This window comes from Epinephelus moara, chromosome 22 (assembly GCF_006386435.1).
Source record: "Epinephelus moara isolate mb chromosome 22, YSFRI_EMoa_1.0, whole genome shotgun sequence".
Classification (NCBI taxonomy): Eukaryota; Metazoa; Chordata; class Actinopteri; order Perciformes; family Serranidae; genus Epinephelus; species Epinephelus moara.
Window position 1 is genome coordinate 4,929,426 of NC_065527.1, and position 20,393 is coordinate 4,949,818.

The following is a 20,393-nucleotide window of genomic DNA, read 5'->3' on the forward strand; positions in this document are numbered from 1 at the left end:
ATATATTTCTAAGTTAACAAATATTGCTGTAAATGTGGTAAAAAGTGACGTTAAAAAATTCACAACACTTTTTTAAACATTGTTTGAAGCTAAATGTGGCAAAATGTTGATGTTATTTTCAGCGTGAGCCACTTTACAAACGGCACCCCATAAACCCGTTCCATAAATCCACCCCACACAGCACCCCATAAACCCGTTCCATAAATCCACCCCACACACTGAAATACACAGACTTTTCAAAGTTGTACAAACACAATGTTTTTTAGATTTAATTTTCCTCTTGAATTAAATCCCCTCTCTGTCACCAAACGTCACTGTATTATTTTAGTAGATTTTAATCTTTGTAACCTGAAGACATGTTTATAATGATAGTTCAGATTCCTCAGAGTGAGGTTATATTGGGTACTTATCAATAGTCAGTGTATTAGATAGAGTACATGTCTGTCCGCATGCCCCCAGTTTATGAAAAGCAGCAGATATGCTGAAGTTTAAGTGATGGGGTTCAGCAACAAAATGTATTTTTGCCACTTTAAAAAAGTTCCACCTAAGAAAATCTATATTGTTTTAAGTGTAGGCTATAGTGAGGGTAGTCTCCCCACTTTACCTTTCCATCACACTGTGTGTTCAGATGATGCAGCCATTAAACAGCTTTACTTCCCCATTTTTGCTTCTGTTAAAGCTGCCAGACTCCACTGACAAAACAGTAACTTTGACTCACTGAACATGGCGCTGCTGGTCCACTGCTGCCTCGCTCAGTCTGTTAATTTGTGTTCTTGAGTGACTTTTATGAATCTAAACTAACCCATTCAGTCACCAATGTTACACAGTTTCATTCTTTTATATACTTTATTAAACCCAGAGGGGAAATTCAATTTTTCACTCTGTTGTCATACACACACAGGCCTGATACACACACACACACACACACACACACATGCACAAACAGGAGCTATACAAGCATTAAATGGAGAGATGTCAGAGAGAGGGAGCTGGCTTAGACAGGCGGCCTGAGGAGCTGGGGTTCAGTGCCTTGCTCAAGTGACCAGGAGGCGACCTGGCACCTCTAGCTACCAGTCCATTCTCCATACTTGGTCCGTGCAGGGACTTGAGCCAGTGACCTGTGTCAAGTTCCTGTGGACTGAGCTAATCTGTGACGCTCTAGTGACCCCTCCCACGTCACTTTGGGACACCCAGGGACGGCGTGTTAATTTACACATGGATGCATTGTATTTTTTTTTTCCTTCAAAATAAATTTCTGGTTTCTTAGAGGAAATGTACAGTTTCTACTAATTAAATGTATTTTTTTCCCCAAAAAATAAATTCACAATGTAGGTAGTTCAGAGCAGTAACTCTGAGGTCCCTTTAGGGGTCGCTGACCCCCTGTTGAACACCCAGAGAACATATGCTTTCTGGCACAGCGCCCTGAAGGCCTCCACCCTCCAGGAAGCTCCTCCCATCAGGCTAATTATTCACTTAACATATAGAATACATGCAAATTCTGTCGTCACCACTCACACCTGAAATACACGAAATCGTTCAAAAAAGTATTTATGTCTTTTAACATGCATTTCCCAAACAACAGAGCTCCTGATCTGCTGTAGTGAGATGCAGAAATACACAGAAATATATATAATTTTAATCATGTGACTGTTACCTCATCTGACTGCGCCCTGGTTCCGATTGTAGGTATTTAACAGCTGCCTGGAGTTTGCTGCTGTTTGGAACAGGGAAGCAGGAACACAGGCAGAGGTGAGCAAACAATTATTTATCATGCAAACGTCAATCAAACACACGTGTGATTAGAGAGAGACAGGAGTGTGAAGTGTGTGTGGTGTGACACTGTTGGTGATCAATGAGTGATCAGGAACTTTTCATTTTACTTTGGAGTGAGTTTCTGTGAGGGCGCGTTTTATGAGCAGGCCCTCAGGACTTGAGTTTAAAAGTATGTTTGATCAGCACGGACTGCCTGCAACAATATCTGAATCTACAACATCCTAAAGCTGATTTTCAACCGGTGGTGAAAGCATTAATGCAGCAGTGCAGGATTAATCTCAGCCCTGTGTAGGCAGCAGGAGTGATGTTGCGCACTGTCGGGCCACAATTACGCACCGCTGATCCGCTCGTTAGGCGAAATGTGGTGCAGCCAGCATGCGCCCTCGTGCTTGTGTGCACATCAAACCTGCCCTTTTCATTATCCCACACAGTCACAATTAGAGAACAGGCAGATGTGAATCTGTGCTGAGCAGTGCCAGACCTAGCACATCCTGCGCCCTGAGCATGGGTCCCCTCCCCCCAGACAGGAACAAGAAGTAATAAGAAATCAACATGAATAAATAACTTGGCCAACATACAGTGATAATAAATGAACCAAAGAAAACAAAATGTGCAGATTTAGTCTTTTTTTAATTTTATTTTTTAATAAATTAATTAATAGTTTTATCTGCGCCCCACACAGCTTGCTCTGACTGTGACGATCACTCACAGATGAACACATCAAGATGAAATGGCAGGAGTGATGTTATAAGTGCACATGTACACACTTAACACAGTCAGGATCAGGAGGCGAAGGTGAAGTCACACAGTTTCCTGCAGCCCTCACTCTGTACAGGAAGTCACAGAAACACACATCCTGTTACATCTGATGCCAGTTATTAAAAATGGTATCAGACCCATAAATCAGTTTGTTCTGTCTCCAGCTGTTTCAGTTATGACATAATAGCCTGTTAAAATGCTTTACTGTAATTTATGTTCATGGTCCAACCTCCATTTTACATGGCGTCTCATGTAAATAGCATCATATCAGTTTGACCTGTCCCCTCAAATACACAGGCTAAATAAAAATGTGTTTGACTATGAGGTTCATATTTTATACAAGACAACTGCTGTCATTAAAGATCAGTCAGATACAGTCGGGGCTTCACATCTGTACAGGTGTTTTGTCAAGAATCCTCACATCCCACTGACCACAAGTCTGTGTGCTGCTAAATTAATATACAGTAGACTCTGTATAGTTTATGGTGAATGTATTCAGTCTCTGAGGACTAAACTTCACCATCAGTCACACAACATGTTTTTTGTCACAGAATAAACTTTCAAATCAGACAATTAACATCTAAATCTTGAATCGACATCTAAACCAATCAGCTGTTAGATCAGGTGAGAGCCAGGTGTTTCCCATCATGCTCAGTCAGTGTAGAGCAGCTAAAACTAGCTCTAAAAACTGCGTCCACCTCGATCTCGTGAGATTATCGCTGTCCACTTTTGTATGGCGTCAGGTCAGAGCAAGTTAGGGACACAGATCTAACCAGCATGTATTGTGCAGCGACTGCTGGAGATCAAATCTGCGCAGGCCTGATACTGAACCTCAAGTTGCTGTGTTAAAAACTGAGCAGCAGGTGGCACCATGTACAGTAGCCTTGACCACCCGTGTGTGTGTGTGTGTGTGTATGTGTGTGTGTGTGTGTGTGTGAGTGAATGGGTGAATGTGACACATAGTGGGACACTCAGTTTTCATATTTGAATATTTAATTATAACAATAATTGATGAGGATGAATGGGCATTTCTAAATACTTTTTTCGTAGTTCTTCTAAATACTTTCAGCCAATTCCATTAGTAAATAAATTTAAAAAAATTGTTGTCTATTAAAGCCTTTTTTTTTTTCTTTTTTTCTTTTTTTTAAATGAATGCAGTTTTAATATGCTTTGTATTTACCGTAGTTAAAAAATACAGCAGGGCCCTCCTCATTTGTGTGTACACATGATCTGAGGCAGTTCTACATTTGTTCCCTGAGTATGAACAAATTGAGCTAAGAAAATGTTGATGAATCCTGGACTTGTGCATAAATTATTCATACACACGATTTAGGCATAGATTTGTGCATGTGCACTGTTTGTGAATGCAGAGACTCACCTGTGTGCTTCATCACATATTGTATCCACAGATCGGCTCTGATCTTCCCTCAAGAGCGTCAAGCTGCCGAGATGCTTTCAAGATTGAGAAAAAACAGGATTATAATTTCCCTTCTTTGCGTCACTGCCATCGGAGTGTTCTCCAAATCGTCGTGGAATTTATCGGTATACTCCTTTGGACTTCAGAGCTCAAGTCCTTGTGCCTGTCTCAGATGTTTAACAGTGGGTGATCCGTGGTTTCGGGAGCTTCTTAATTCATCTCCTCAGCCCTTCTTGTCAAAAACGTATACGACCTCAGAGGACGATTTCAACTGGTGGAAGGTGAATGTCAACTTCTCTTTAAACACACAAATGTTCTGCTCCTGTTTCACTGTTCGTTGTTTCGGAAACTCTGATTCTGGAGGAAAATCAGCAACTGATTCAAGTCCTCTGCACAGTTTTTACATTCTATTTCTGAATCAGGAAGCTGAATTACATGATGTCATTTTGAATAGTAGCCTTCAATTAATGTCTCACTAGTTTAAATGTTAATTCATCAACAGTTAATTTCTTACAAGTGGAAATATTCTTTGTAGATGTCTAACTTAATAACAACTGGTCAACTTTTACCATTGACGTCTACTACTTCTACTTTAAATACCACACCTCTGGTAAGTGGAAACTGATATGTGGTTAATATTAAACTGATGCTGGAATAACGTTCTTTTCCTGTTATGTGTGTGTCAGCGCATGCAGGGGGAAAACCGCAACTTCACTTTCTACAAATCAACAGTGGACAAGCTATTTCAGATCTTCCCACCTGTTCCAGATGTTGTAGAATTCAACCCTGACCGCTGCAGGACTTGTGCTGTGGTGGGGAACTCTGGTAATTTGAAGAGATCACACTATGGACCTCTCATAGATATGCATGATATCGTAATAAGGTAAGTCATTACTGCCATCATGATGTTAACACAAAGACAAATTCTGAACATTTTTCCTTTTGAGTGAAACTAACTTTTTCGTAACATCTAAAACCACATTGTTGTTCTTTAACTTCATGATGTTAAATACGTGTTCCCCTGTATCTTTCAGAATGAACCGCGGCCGTACTAAAGGCTATGAAACAGATGTTGGCATCAAAACAACTCATCATGTGATGTACCCAGAGAGTGCTAAAAATTTGGACAACACCACGCATCTTGTGCTGTTTCCATTCAAGATAAGTGATTTCCTGTGGCTCCTCCAGAAATTCAATTCAGGGTGAGTTTGTAATTCGTAAAACTGTAACTGAATGAAAAACCCTGGTAGGCGCAAATATTCACACTGAGTGGATATGTTTGTGTGAAATCTCCAAATTTATATTACTGTTAGCGTCATGGTGGCACTAATGTTTGATACTGATCACATGTTTGGAAATGTAAACCCGAGGCTTTACATAGAATTTCGAAATTTACAACAGAGGGCAGGTGGTACGTTGTAATTAAGCAAAGATGAATTAAACTGAAATCAGTGGGGAAATGAACCTGCCCATATCCATGCTGGTTTCCACTGTGCGAGGATCATTGATTAGACCAGGGTGTATCTTAAGCCCCTTTTACACTGCCAGATTTTTTCCGCAAATTTTGGGCCATTTTGCCGGCAAGCTGTGAGCGTTTAGACACACAGAGCCAGGTTGGCGAGTTGATCCGAGGTGCCCAATTTTCCGCCTCGTAGGGTAGACATATTGGCGGAACCCTTTTAGTTTAAACAGACCGAGGCGGCCTTCCGCAACGGGAGGGGCTGTTGATGAGCCANGAAAAAGACACATTCTGTATAAACAAAAGTAGGCAGGTGGCATTTTGCTGCACTCCCCGATTTTGTTTTTATACTGCCAATGCTGAAAAAACACTGATTGGGCTTTCCTGCAAATTTGCACAACTTCTGTCTAAAAAGGGCTTTAGATTACACCCCATCAGAAGATGGCTAACGTTACACAAATGGGCAATGAAGTGAAAACAGTCCATTCAATGTCCATGAAATGTTCTTTTTCCTCTGAGTCAACAAAAATTGTTTTTAAATGAAGTGTCTCCGTTGCCTCACCCTACCTTATTCAGGTTAGCTCCACCTATGGCCCAAGATGATTGGCTGCTTGTTATTTTTATGACACACAGAACATCAGTGTCATAAAGTACTATGTCAATCTATTGATGCAGAAAGTAACATATCAGTATGACTGTACATGTCAAGTGACCACTGTGTCACTTGAAAGAGCCTCGATGCCAAATTGACATCTAAAGTAACATAATAACCAATTTGAACAAACAGTTATGACTGGTTATGTTGGTGTCATGTATAGTTTGTTATTAATAAATACTTTGTAATACATTTAATCTACCTTTAAATTTATCAAGTAATTTTACTCCCAACAGGAAAAACAGTACTGTGACTCCAAAGACGATAGCTAACAAGGATTTGGTGAGTATTTATTTTAGATGATTTTGCATGAAACTGTCATATATGATATGCCACCCAGGAATACATCGCATTGTACTGTGCATTGACTGCAGAAGGAATGGTTTATGAATGTGAGTTAAAAGCTAAGTCTGATTGATAACAGGTGATGATCCTCAATCCAGCTCTCATGAGATATGTTCATGAAACTTGGCTGGGAAAGAAGGGCAAGTATCCATCGACTGGCTTCCTGACTCTGGCTCTCAGCCTGCAGATCTGTGACGAGGTGGGTTCAGTTACACATTGTGCTAAATTTCATGCTGTTTCACTGATTGACAGTTGATGGGAAAATGCACCTATAAACAATGATGGTAGGGAAGACGAAGACTGCTCGGCAATAAGTAAGTAGAATGCTCACAAATTACATGTTTTGTTTAGCAAGATTGTCTTCACAAATTTACTGCTTTTGTAATTTGTGAAGCACAAATGCAAACACCTGAATTAAAAAGCAGGTGTTAAAAGAACATCACCACAGTCGCATAATTTAACGTTGCCACACCATAATAAGGGGCCAGACACATGCTGAGTCTTTAACCGCCTGGGAAACCCGACGTCGGGAGCTGGGCGTGACTTTTGTGCCTAGTCTGTGGCAACTTTCAAGCGCACAGAGAGAGGTTGCATCTTTAGTTGCAAAGTGACCACAACCATCAACTTCTTCTCCATATTTATCACAGACTGATATTTACAGAAGAAGGGAAATATATCTGTCGGCTGTGATTGGTTGTTCCTCGTCACATGACATGCAGAGTGCACTGCTGCATTGCAAAAGTCGAATGTTATTCATCTCAGCATGCAGCCGTTGCGCCCTGAAAAATGGGCACTCAGGAACATGTGCCTGCAGTGGTGTTGCACTGGCATTTGAGTGTGCCTGCTGCATGTGTTCATTGAAAACAATTAATATGAGGGTGCAAAAAACGCAGCATGTTGGATGTAAAGTCGTGTTTGGTGCGATGACAGACTTTAGTCACATTTAGCCACGTTAGCAACCGCCTTTTTAAGATGCCTTAAAGCTTAAAAATTCACAAAGGGGGTATTTACTGATCATTTCATGTCATGAAAACAAATCATGAGAGTCTCTAAAGTTTGTCTTAACCACAGACATTATTTCAGGCATCTAAAGCCCATTGAATTTGTGATGAGGGAACCGTGAATGCTAAAATGCTAACTCATTTCTGCATTATACGACTCTTTCCTGAAGCACTCTATGAAAATACAAGTTAGGATCATCAAAATAATACGAATATTATAAGAAAATAAATGTTTTTGTGTTTATTACAATAGCAATAGTTCAACATTTTGGGAGCCTGTTAGCTTAGCGTGTTAGCTTAGATTAGCATGTAGGCTGTGGGGAAACAGCTAGCCTGGTTGTGTCCAAAGGATATAGGATTTGCCTCTCAGCGCTTACAGGACACATATTGACATGTTGTACTTTGTTTTTGTATTTAAAAATGTTTAAAACAACAATTTGCCACATTTTCCCTGTTTCCAGTTTTTATATAAGCTAAGCTAATTGTTTCCTGGCTCCATCTTCATTTTACCATACAGAGGTGAGAATGATGGATCCTCTTTTCTAACTTTCAACAAGAAAGATGATAAGGATACATTTTTTCAAAATACCGTTCAAAGTTCAAAAGGTTTTTATTGTCAATCGCTATATGTGCAGGACATGCACAGAATCGAAATGCTGTTTCCCTCTCACCGATTATAATGTCTTACAGTTTAAGAGCTAAAGGAAAGCTAAATTGGGAAAATAATAATACAATGAAAAACAATATGTACAAGTAAAAATAAAGATACAACTAAGCAGTATAACTAATATGTACAATAAGAAGTACTTATTCAAGGTCATGGACAACCAAAATACTCAAAAGGCAAATCGGTAAGCCTTACTCTCTGGAGTGTAGCACCATAATGCTAAAGTACACAATGAAATGTAATTTAGAGTTTGCAGAAATTAAATAAATTAATAAATAAATAAAAATAAAATGAATACAAAAAAAGTTTAGTGGCAACAGCACTCTAAGATAAACCCAGCCGAGAGTTATAGTGTCATTTTTGTTTCCCCAGGTCAGTGTTTTTGGGTTTGGAGCAGACAGCGATGGAAACTGGGACCATTACTATGAAGTTCTGAAACAGAAAAAGCTGAGAACTGGACCTCACGCAGGAACGCATGAATACGACATTATTCAGCAGCTACAGGATCAGAAGAAAATCGTCTTTTTTAAAGGATTTTAAAGGTAATATTTGTTACTCTTTCTCTATCTATCTGTGTCAGTTACAGTATAATGTATATAATTGTACCATGCCAACTCAAATGGCTACGTCTTCTTTCTGTCGTCAGGACACAGTCTGCCTAGCTGCTCCTATCCCGATGGAGTTTCACTGATTCTTTGGGCATCAAAAACCAAGCCTACCTCTGCAGTCCTGAGGAGCTTTGAAGGGTCTTCACTGAGGAAATATGTGAGGCCCCACAGGATGACGGACATTTTCTTTTGTCATTGTAGTGTTCTGTTATTGTTCTGTTTGTACCACTCTAACTGCTACAGCTACTAATGCTGATCACACAGCTGCTACGTGTTATTAGTAGTTGTATAGGTTTAAATTTTACAGTCAACATTTGACATTGCACTAAAATGTTCCTCATACAAAGCTAAAATACTTGCTTCATCGTCAAGTGCACTTGGGGCATTTTTCAGCCAGTCCTGGCCCTGTAGAGCTGCAGTAATCCAGACAAATGCTGCTCCAGCTCATCTCAACTCGGCTGAATTGATTCAAGTGAATTCGGCTTCAGTTTATAGGAGATTAAAAAGAAAACTGAGGACAAACTTTTTCAGCTCAGTCCACGCAGAAAGGTGAGATTGAAATTTTGCAGTTTGTATTATTTATACCAAATTTTAAAGAACGTATTTATGTTTGTAATGTTGTCCATTAAAGGCCACTGAAGGAGACCGCCATGATGAAGACTGCTCAATGAGTTCTACCTTCCTAAGCTGGATTGATTTAACACACTTTGGTGTATTCATAAAAAACAGAGATTGGCTCAGTTTATATCTAACAGACAAAAAAATGGGAGGTGGTTGATTGGGACATCGCTACCATTAGATGTCGGACTTCACAGGAATTTGGTCTTGGTTGCTGTCTGTCCTGCTTGTTCTGTACATATAAAAATAAATAAATAAAGACTTAGTATAGATGGTTGCTTGAGTGATGTATTCAAATTTAACACAAGGGTTCATGAAGGCAACAGTTTCTCATCTGTACTTGAGACCAGCCTTGCAAACTCTTTAGGGTCAGATGGGTGTAATCATAGAATTATTCACATATTTTTACACCCATGCATTATTTATTTATTTTTTTGAAGGGCTGTGATACTGTAGTTTGCTGTTATCCCTGTTAATTTGACCAATAACCCATAAACCCCATATGCAAACTAATCCCTGACCCAAAATACGGATCAGAGCTGCAGTTTTCCTTTGAAGCCGAGATACACCAAACCAACATCAAAGAACTAGCAGTGACAAAGGCCGACTATTGTCACCTCATGTCGTCTGTGTCTCAGCCAAAATGTTGGACTTGAACGCACCGCAAACACTACAACCAAGGACCAACTACCACACCGTGCGTGGGAGGAAATAACTCTCCACTCCAGTAGGTGGCAGCAGTCATTCAAAAAGGAAACCAGAAGACCAACAGGACAGATTCCAGATGCTAGTTAGCCAGTTAGCACATGAGCAACTTAACCTGACTGTTACATTCCCCATAGGTGAATGGATGATTAACCTATGCTGTGTTGCTCCAGCTCCTCTTCCTTTATATGCCCCAGATGGTCTGATTGGCTACTGGTCCCCAGCCAATGGTGAAAGAGAGGGAAGGAGGCGCCAGAGTTGAGGCCTGAAGAGCAACGCAACCTATGGGGGAATGTAACACTGATGTTGGAAGAACAAATTATATTTAACAACACAAACATTTACAAACCATTTTTGCTTAAGCCTCTTGTAGGGACTTGTGGTTAAAAGTATTAAAATAGCATAATTAATGATCATGAAAAATAACTGTCCATTATATAAAATAGTATTTAATTTTATTAAATCACCTCATGGGGCACAGTCTCTGAAAAAGGAAAATGAAAGCCAATTAATTAATTCAGCCTCATAAAATTTAGAAGAGGTTGGCACATTCACTCTATAATTATAATTCAAAATTACTTATTTACACAAATCTACAATCTAAATAAACCTTACACTAAGACACAAAGTGTGTGTGGTGTGTGTGCGTGTGAGAGACACAATACCAAATGACTCCAGTAACTATAGGTCTGGATCTTCCTAAATTCACCTGTATTGAAAATGATTCACATATATATATGTCAGGCACTGGAATAATAATAAAAAGTAAAAGTATTCATTTCAATAATAGCTGCAATTTGAGATTTAAGATAAGACACTTGAATTAGTAATCAATACCAGAATTTTGGTAGAAAACAGAAGTGCATCTCACATCGTAAATACCAATGGTGGAAGTAATATTCAAGCTCTCTAGCTGGACTACAAACCAGGATGGCAGATCTTCAGTGCTGCGTTGTGAGCTGAGAATGACAAAGCCAATGGCAAGGCTTAACTGATGCAAGATAACAGGGGGTGGATAAAATCAAAGAAACACGGACCGTGCAACTTCATCCAGCAGCCATACAGTGAAAAAAGCCTTACTGTTGTTGTTAAAACGGTGTAGGAGAAGCGGATAGACCTTCAAAGATATAAAGAAAACACTCTGTAAAGAAATTAAAATCACACGCTTACTGTTTCTTTGTTAATCCATCAAACACCACTCGCAGTAGCACCAACAGTAGCAATGACCCTGAACACCTCGTGGAAACTCCATGTAATCATGAACATTGTACACAGAACACTCCTTCAACCTGTGCCATGCCACCTGGCACTGCTGTAAAACAATTTGGACAGAAATCACTACCACAGTATGTCATCTCCTGAGCTGCCCCCACTGTCCCACTCACTCTGCCTGCTAGGAGATATATCAATAATTAACCTGTATGTCACTCCTCAAGGCACTATCTGTTGCTTTGAAAGGAAATCAAGGAACACTATACATTATACACTGGAAAAAACACTCTGCCTCGATTATCCATCCATCCATCCATTTTTATTTGCTTATCCGGGGCCGGGTCGCGGGGGCAGCAGGCTGAGCAAAGCACCCCAGACATCCCTCTCCCCGGCAATGCTTTCCAGCTCCTCCTGGGGGACCCCAAGACGTTCCCAGGCCAGACGAGATATGTAATCCCTCCAGCGTGTTCTGGGTCTGCCCCGGGGCCTCCTACCAGTGGGACGTGCCCGGGACACCTCTAACAGAAGGTGCCCAGGAGGATCCTGATCAGATGCCCGAACGACCTCAACTGACCCCTTTCGACGTGAAGGAGCAGCAGCTCTACTCCGAGCTCCCTCCGGATGTCCGAGCTCCTCCCCCTATCTCTAAGGCTGAGCCCAGACACCCCACAGAGGAAATTCATTTCCACCGTTTTTATCCGCAATCTCATTCTTTCAGTCATTACCCAGAGCTCATGACCATAGGTGAGGGTTGGGACGTAGATGGACCAGTAAATTGAAAGCTTTGCTTCCCGGTTCAGCTCCCTCTTCACCACAACGGACCGGCGCAGTGCCTGCATCACTGCAGAAGCCGCACCGACCCACCGATCCATCTCACGCTCCATTCTACCCTCACTCGTGAACAAGACCCTGAGATACTTGAACTCCCTCGCTTGAGCCACCGGTTTCCGACAGAGGACCATGGCCTCAGACTTGGAGGTGCTGACTCTCACCCCAACTGCTTCACACTGGGCTGCAAAACGCTCCAGGTCATGCTGGAGGTCACGGTGTGATGGGGCCAACAGAACCATATCATCTGCGAAAAGCAGAGATGCAGTTCTGAAGTCCCCAAACCGGACCCCTTCCTCCCCCAGGCTGCGCCTCGAAATCCTGTCCATGAAGGTCACAAACAGGATTAATGACATTACTATTATTATTATTATTATTAACCCCTATATAGTTTTTGCCAGATTATTTTTATTTTATTTATTGTTATTGTTATTTTTTTATTTTAATTTTAATTCATATTTTTATTTTTATTTTATTATTTGCTGTCGTCTTATGCTGCAGCTTATATCGCCAATGGGCTGGAATGAGCTACAGACGTGAAACAAATACCACATTAGACCTGGTGGACTGTCGGCAGTCTTGAATTTGACCTCTCACAGTCTTCAGAGGTCAAATCTGACTTCCCTCTGCATCTGAAAATAAACATTATGGTCTGCACTAACTATGCTGGAAATTCCATGCTTTTCTCATGAAATGCAGAATTGTTATAAGAGCTTATCTGCTGTATTATCAGTGTTTCAAAAACAGAATCTGAACCCCTCCATTTGTTTTATCAGTTGGAATATATTGAGTCACTTTAATGTTAAATATACAGATATAATAATTAAGTACACTCTATGTTTGATTGTTGTTTGATTAGTAATTGATACTTGATTCAGGCTTGGAGGGCTGGTAGGTTGTTTGACTTCCATTCCACCTCTAGGGGCGAGCCAGACCATAATATAGCTAATAATACAATAATACAGATCTCTGAAATATAATTTGGGACCACTCTGCTTTCTTTTGTTTTTTTAGGTTGGTTTTTGTACTTGGCTTGTTTTGTTAGCTTGTTAGAAACACACCGACACACTGACGATTTCTTCAGAAAAACAGCTGCCGATAGCTTCGATGTGCGATATGTACAATATGTTTTACTGCAGGTATGTTGTACTTAGTTTTGGTCAAGTATACCTACAGTACTTTTCCACAGTGATGAAATAACAAGTGTGACTTTGACTCAGAGGTAGAGCAGGTCGTCAACTACTCGTAAGATCAGCGGTTCAATCCCCGGCTCCTCCAGTCTGCATGTTGAAGTATCCTTGAGCAAGTTGCTGAACCCCAAATTGCTCCCGATGGTTGTTCTATCTGTGTGTGAAAAAAACAAACAAACTGAGTAGCAGGTGGCACCAGTGTGTGAATGGATGAATGTGACTCATAGTGTAAAAAGCACTTTGAGCGGTCAGAGGACTAGGAAGCCACTAAACGAGTGCAGATCCATTTACAAGTGACAAATTAAACCATGATAGGAGGAAATAACAAAGATGCAGTAGTGTTTATTGTCTTGTAAAGTGGTGCACATCCAGATTTTGCCAAGTCGTTTCCCAGTGTTAACCTAGTGAATAACTAGGTTCATACTGTCTATTCATAGTGTCTCTTCCAGCTGCTCATTGTTAGACATCCAGACTTAAAAGATCACAGAACTCTTTTATCCTCTAATATTTACTGTTTGACTCCACGGAGCTTTTAAAATTTGTTTGATGTATTTTTTCTTTACAATTGGTTTAGTCCTTTTCATTGTTATTGCTGAGCTGTGCCTTACTATAATTTGCCCTTTGGACCTTTGCAGTTGAACTGAACATTTATAATTGCCCTCTCAGTTACCTGCACCTCTGACTCCTGATGATCCCATGATTACTTCTGCTCATCCTAATTCTGCTATTGCAGTAGAGATGAGGTCAAATCCTCAGAGTAGTTCACACTCTTATCTGTACCCATACCTGGTGGCAGTTGACTGTAACATTAACCCCCTTTACACTGCCTGTTCAAGGCTGGTTGGGGCCATTATGCCAACTCACCGTTCTGTACGTAGAGCCCGGTCTCTCCCCCAAGTCGTCAAAATCTGTTGCTCGAGCAGTGACTTGTGGCATCAGAAACCAAGGAACAAAGTTCTAAAGTTAAAGGATAACTTCGGTATTGTTCAACCTGGGCCCTATTTCCCCATGTGTATGTGTGTGTATGATTCATAGGTACAGCTCGTTTTAAAATTGGTTCAGTATTGAGGGAGGCGGATGCAGCCGGCAGCCGCGAGGTAGATATGGGGGCAAATGAGTCCTGTATAAGTTTGCGCATTAAAAGTGCTTTTTTCGCCACTGACCGGTTCAGATCACCAGTGCTATCTCTGTAGATAGCATACTAAGCATTTCCCTGACCCTTCACCTCTGTGAAGCTGTGTTTTCTTTGCTTGTTGCCGGAAGAAAACAGAGGAGCCATGCTGAGCGCNTCGTTGCAACACAGACATTCTTCCTCTGTGGGCATGGAGTCACAGCAACCAAAGGAGCACCACCAGTGCTCAGAGATTCACGTTCGTGCAGCCGGTGCTTCACCCTCGTGTGCTCTTCAATTTGTAGGAGCTCCTCGTCCGTATACTCGGGCTCAAATAAGTACGGGCAGCCATCGTAATAAAAGGGCTTATCTTCATTCTCGAAATCGGGTAAATATGCAGCCATGATACAGATGCAGTAAAACTCTCAACCGTACTCTGGGACAACCAGCGCCACTCTGAGCGGCGCTCAGCTGTTTTCTTCCGGCAACAAGCAAAGCTCTCGCGAGATGACGTCACACACAGCCGGGAGGAAGTGAAGGGTAAGGGAAATGCTTAGTATGCTATTTACAGAGATAGCACTGGCGATCTGAACTTAGTATGCTATTTACAGAGATAGCACTGGCGATCTGAACCGGTCAGTGGCGAAAAAAAGCACTATTAATGCGCAAACTTATACAGGACGCATTTGCCCCCATATCTACCTCGCGGCTGCCGGCTGCATCCGCCTCCTCAATACTGAACCAATTTTAAAACAATTGTACCTATGAATCATACGCACACATACACATGGGGAAATAGGGCCCAGGTTGAAAAATACTGAAGTTATCCTTTAAGCTGATGAAAGTCTGAGTGGGGCGGGTGGGAGGGGTGGTAGATGGGTCTAACAAACACCAACTTTCACCCGAGAGAGCGGTGTTCACGTCCCGTAAGATTCTAAAGCCAAACCCTGTTCTTTTTTCCCAAACCTAACCATGTGTATTTGTTGTTGAAGGAAAAACAAAACATCACTTCGCGGTGTTGCACTGATGTAGTGCGTTTATTTTGAAAGAGACTGTATGTAAACGCTAAATTGCCCATGCAAATGGAAGTGTATCTTGAAAGAAGACATGTTGTCCCAGAACGTCAACAACCAACACAACCAGGGTACCTTGCATGTCATATGTGGACGAGGAAAAACCATAACCAAACGTCAATATGTGACGAGGTCGGAGTGAGAATGTGTCGGTATGTAAGCTAAAATCGTGGAATTGGGGGGCAGTGTTGTCTCACCTCTGAGCCAGGAATAGAGGTAGTCAAAGCGCCGAAACAATGTCTGTGTAAATGGGACAGCTGGCAGGATGGGATCATGGGTGGCATGGGTGAGATGTTTTGCTGACGTGTTATGGGGGCGACCCACTGCAGGGAGCTTAAAAAGCAGCTGATAGCAGTTAGCAGCTAACTCAAAGAAGAAGAAAAACTGTTTCTGAAAATGCCCACAACTTGGGAAAACAATGAGGTCTGGGAACTCCTTATCCTCGCAGATATGCAGATTCCTAGTGGTGTATTAATTAGGCTGACATACAAGAGGAAAAAACAAGACGCAAAGCTGTACAGAGGGAAAGATATTCAGACTTAGAGTAAGTCAGTGTGTAATACGTCCATTAAGTGCTGTTTATTTCAAGACGCTGGAGCTCAGTTGGCTTTTCAAGGCCTTAATGACGGGGTATCACAGGATATTAGTCTTTGTGCAGCAGACTAAGCCTGTGATTATTGGCAATTATAATAATATAAATGACAGCCATGGACTGAATACAGACAGAGTCAAAGTACTACTTAGTAAACCAGTCGTGCTGGTAATATCTTGACATCAGTATTGGTCTGGGTCTGGGGTGTATGTCATGGGTACAGTTAATCATACCCATAGTCATCTTGACATTACATTATTTTCTTCGTCTTAGTCATCTCTTGCCGTTTCAATGTCCACAAATGAAAGCATTCAAGCTTTCATCTGTGTTTCAGCAGTCACATTTTATAATATAGCTGAGAGTTGTTTTGCCCACGTTATGTACTGTATGTTTTACAAGGAAAAATACAGCAGCTCGTGTAGGTGTGGTAACAGATGCTTTATGGCTGTACCGGAAGATGACCTTTTCTCGGTTACAACCTTCTCTGTCACCGCTCATTTTAAATGTCAATATTGTCGATCACACAACACAGCTGTTGTCTTCAACCGTTTGTTTACTTTGTCTGCTGATCGTAACATAAAGATTTTATCAGCAGCTCAGTACTGACTGCTGGTCAACATAGTATTTATGGATTGTGACCAACTTTATACCTGACAATGACAATGGCCAGGGGCGTAAAGTGTGTGTTTTGGGGGGCAAACACCAGGCAAAATACAAACAACTTCTGTGGCAGTTCCCACTACAGCATGTGTTATGAAAAGTGAAACCTTTTAGCACACTAACGCACAGTACCTTCGATACCTTTGAGGTTTGATCTGATCTCAAGGCCCTGACACACCAAGCCGATGGTCGGCCGTCAACCAAAGTCGGGCTGTCAGTGAGCGTCTGTCGGCCTAGTTTTTGCGGTGTGTCCCGCACCGTCGGCCCTTCGGCGTCGGCAGCTGTTCGGTGGATTGAGCATGTTGAATCGGCGGCGGAGCTCTGATTGGCTGCTTAGGTTTTATTTCCTCGCCCCTGTAGCGAGTGAATCTGCCTGTAGCGGGGCTAACAGGTGCTTCCTCCTCAGGCTCCACTTCACTCAGCTGCCCGACAGACCCGCTGCTTCTTCCCACTTTAACCTGAATAACAAACCGGAGCTAGCTGGGAGGGACTAGCGGAGCGTTAGCCACAGCATGACGGAGGGACGCACAGCCAGTTAGCCTCCGCTAGTCTCTGAGCTAGCCCCAGCAGGTTTATCGGGTGAAGTGGAGCCTGCGGAGGAAACACCGGGACCGTCTGGATGTAATAGTCCGTGGAGGTGCTGCGGTGCTCGGCTGCACAGATAGGAAACACCTCGGCTGTCAGGATGTACCACTCTGTCACTCTGTTCTCTCTCATGCAGGCACAGAACGTACATGCCACTTGGCTGTTGGATGTAGTCCGTGTAGTGTGTGAGGCGACGTGAGGCGACGTGAGGCAACGTAGACAACGCAACAGTTGGCTTTCGTCGCCGCTAGTTCTTTGATGTTGGTTTGGTGTGTCCGCACCTTCAGACGTCTAAGTAGGCGAAAGTGTTGAATCGTTTCACACCTAATACACACACACACACACACACACAAAAAGTAATGAGGTTAAAATTATACTAGCACTTGTGAAGCTGTTGCAGCTTACACAAATATATCAATAAAAACAGCTTTGTGTATGTTGAAAATACGTACGGTATGTGCTTTATTAATGTATTAGCATTACAGTATTGGTGATCATAGAAAGGAAGGGGACAAAACAAATTAATGAGCCTGTCTGTCTGTCTGCCTCTCTCATTAACTTTAAACATGAGAAATTAGCTTTCCTGTGTGTGAAGACAAAGCCAGAAACCTCATTTTGTCAGCCGGCTCCATGTGCCTGTTGGCTGTGGCGCAACCAGTAAACCTGTTTGGTGGGTTGAAAATTTTGCAATGTTTCGCTTGAGAAGAAAAAAAAACATCATGTACATTATTTACACATCATCTGAGGTGACTCACTGTGAGTAACCATTCACTAGCTTTTATTCTGACTAGGCTGGGTGACACTGAGTAAAGTTCCAGGGAACTTGGAGGAGACCGGTGCAGCGAGGTCTTATTGTGCTGCTTTACAAAGGCTGTTATTCACGGCTCTTTCCACTGGCTCATATGTCAAAAAGTTCTTAGACCTGATCACAGGGATTTACACTTAAGCCTCACAGCAGGATATAAGCATGCAAAAATCCAGTATCAAACAGGGTCCAACCATGATCATGTCTACCTTCATTTGAGCCATATATTTGTATTTAACTTATTGGCTCAACCTGGTGACGACAGACAAAGAGCCTGTCCAGCTCCTGTGCAGCATCACTTTATTTGCTTTGGTTTTTTTCCACTCCTAGCTTGCTGTCTTTCCTCATGTGAACTGCAGAACTGAGGTTGGGCCTTCTGCACATCAGTAACAGTCTCACTTAAATGCTGCCATTATGTTTGGAAATGGGCTCTATGAGATGAGGTTTAAAAAGCAGCCCACTGATATTTGGTTTTTGAGTGTTAAACTTAAAAAAATGAAAAAAAAAAAAAGTAAATACACCTTTGTTGACTAATGTTTGTAACTTCAAACCAGTCGTTAACACACAAAGTTTGCATGAGCAACAAGCAGGATGACAGGGACACCTATTTGCATAAACTCAAATGGAAAAGAAAAACACATTGTCAGTGTTCCTCACCCCCGACAGCTGCTGACATGTTTAAGTTTTGATTTTAGAGACGCATTTCACTTTATCTTATGTTGGGCATTATGAACTTTGGGTCACACAGAACTCATTTTCTTTTAAAATGAATTACTTCACATAATCTGATAGAAAAACCCAGCATAGGAAATATTGTCACAGACCTTACTTTACAGCCGACTGCTCAGATATGTTAACGGTTATTGGACTCAAGTGGATGAGAGCAGTTAAAGAAAGGTTAAATAAAATCTGCATATCAATTTATAATTTCTGACGGATCAGCAACCGCCAGAATAAATGTCAGCATTGCACATTTCTGCAAATCACTGATATGACACATATGAATTACAAATCACGTCCTGTTGCGTGGCAAAACATGGAAATTTGACGCCCCCCACAGCCACACCATTTCACAATTTATCACAAGACAAGACAAGACACACCCAAATTTGAAAGAAATCTGATAAAGGAATTCAAACCAGTGTGCATAAAATACATGAAAAACGCATATAATACAAAATGTCTGACTTTCGTGTGCAGCAAATGAAACCCAAGAGAAATATGTGGAATGCACATCCCAAATTTTGTGAATATCAGAGCAACTTTGCTCCAACTGAGGTCAGACTTCCAAGCATTAGGAGGTGCTATGGAAGACACATGAACTAGTTTTCTGAGTTTATGTTCAGAGGCTAAAAGTAAAAGGGTGGCGCTATAGAGCCGACATGCCACACCAAAGCCCACTTGCACCACTGAATGAAAATTATTAAAAGTTATAACATGGATGCAAAGTTTCGTAGGTTTTTGTGCATCCTGCAGTTCTGAAACGTGTGTCCGTAAAATGAAAATTACGGCACCAAATCAAAGATGGCTGACTTCCTGTTGGGTGAAAAAAAATGCAATTCAATTCATTTATTGTTATTCTTTAAGAGCAATGATCCACTCAAGTTATCTGAACATCACATAAACTAGATCCCACCCTGGTGTGTGTTTGGGTCACTTTAGAGTCCTCTGGCCACACCTGAGCCCAGTCACTGCAGAACTTTGCATTTCGCTACGTCTTACATGCACGCCAATTTTCATGAGCTTTCAAGCATCCTAAAGGCGTCCTAGTCATCTCAGCGTGTCCCGCACTGTTGGCCCCTGTCAGCTTTTTTTTTTTTTGTGGCAGATCCAGCATGGTGAATCCGTGATAGCGTTGGCAGAGCCTGTCGGTAAATGAAATCACGCTGACTGACAGTTCAGCTTAGCGCACAAGAAGAGAAACAGACGTGAAGAGAGTAAAAAACAGCTAAACTCAAGAGGAAGTGGGATCAGACTAACTTGTTATGTAAGATGTGATTATTTTCCTTTAGCCATTGAGCTATGGTTTAAGTTATTATTCAGTGGTGCATGGCACTGGATTGTGTTGTTAATGTGCTTACTGGCTAACTAGCATCAAGACGGTCTTCTGGTGTCCCTTTTTAAATGATGATTACAGACCACTGCTGTCTGCAGAACGTAGGCGCTGGTTGGCCATCAGCTGTAGTCTTTGCGGCGTGCTCTTGTGCAACCTTTTTGCCGAGACACAGCAACGTCTGGTGACGCAGCAGGGGGCTTTCTTTACAGCTAGTTCTCTGAAGCTGTTTGGTGAATCTGCTCCTTAAGTCCCTAATAATAAATCTGCACAAACA

The 20,393-nt window shown here is 41.7% G+C and overlaps 1 protein-coding gene across 1 annotated transcript; it reads left to right on the plus strand.

Annotated features, from left to right (window-relative positions):
* The first annotated feature begins 1,647 nt into the window (after positions 1 to 1,647).
* LOC126384362 (CMP-N-acetylneuraminate-beta-galactosamide-alpha-2,3-sialyltransferase 1-like) lies at positions 1,648 to 9,560 on the plus strand. The gene is made up of 8 exons (XM_050035384.1): positions 1,648 to 1,749; positions 3,942 to 4,230; positions 4,636 to 4,832; positions 4,984 to 5,151; positions 6,300 to 6,345; positions 6,488 to 6,607; positions 8,449 to 8,618; positions 8,723 to 9,560. Exons 2-7 carry the CDS (start codon positions 3,982 to 3,984, stop codon positions 8,614 to 8,616), a joined length of 948 nt encoding a protein of 315 aa, XP_049891341.1. The 5' UTR covers positions 1,648 to 1,749; positions 3,942 to 3,981; the 3' UTR covers positions 8,617 to 8,618; positions 8,723 to 9,560.
* The last annotated feature ends 10,833 nt before the right edge of the window (positions 9,561 to 20,393 follow it).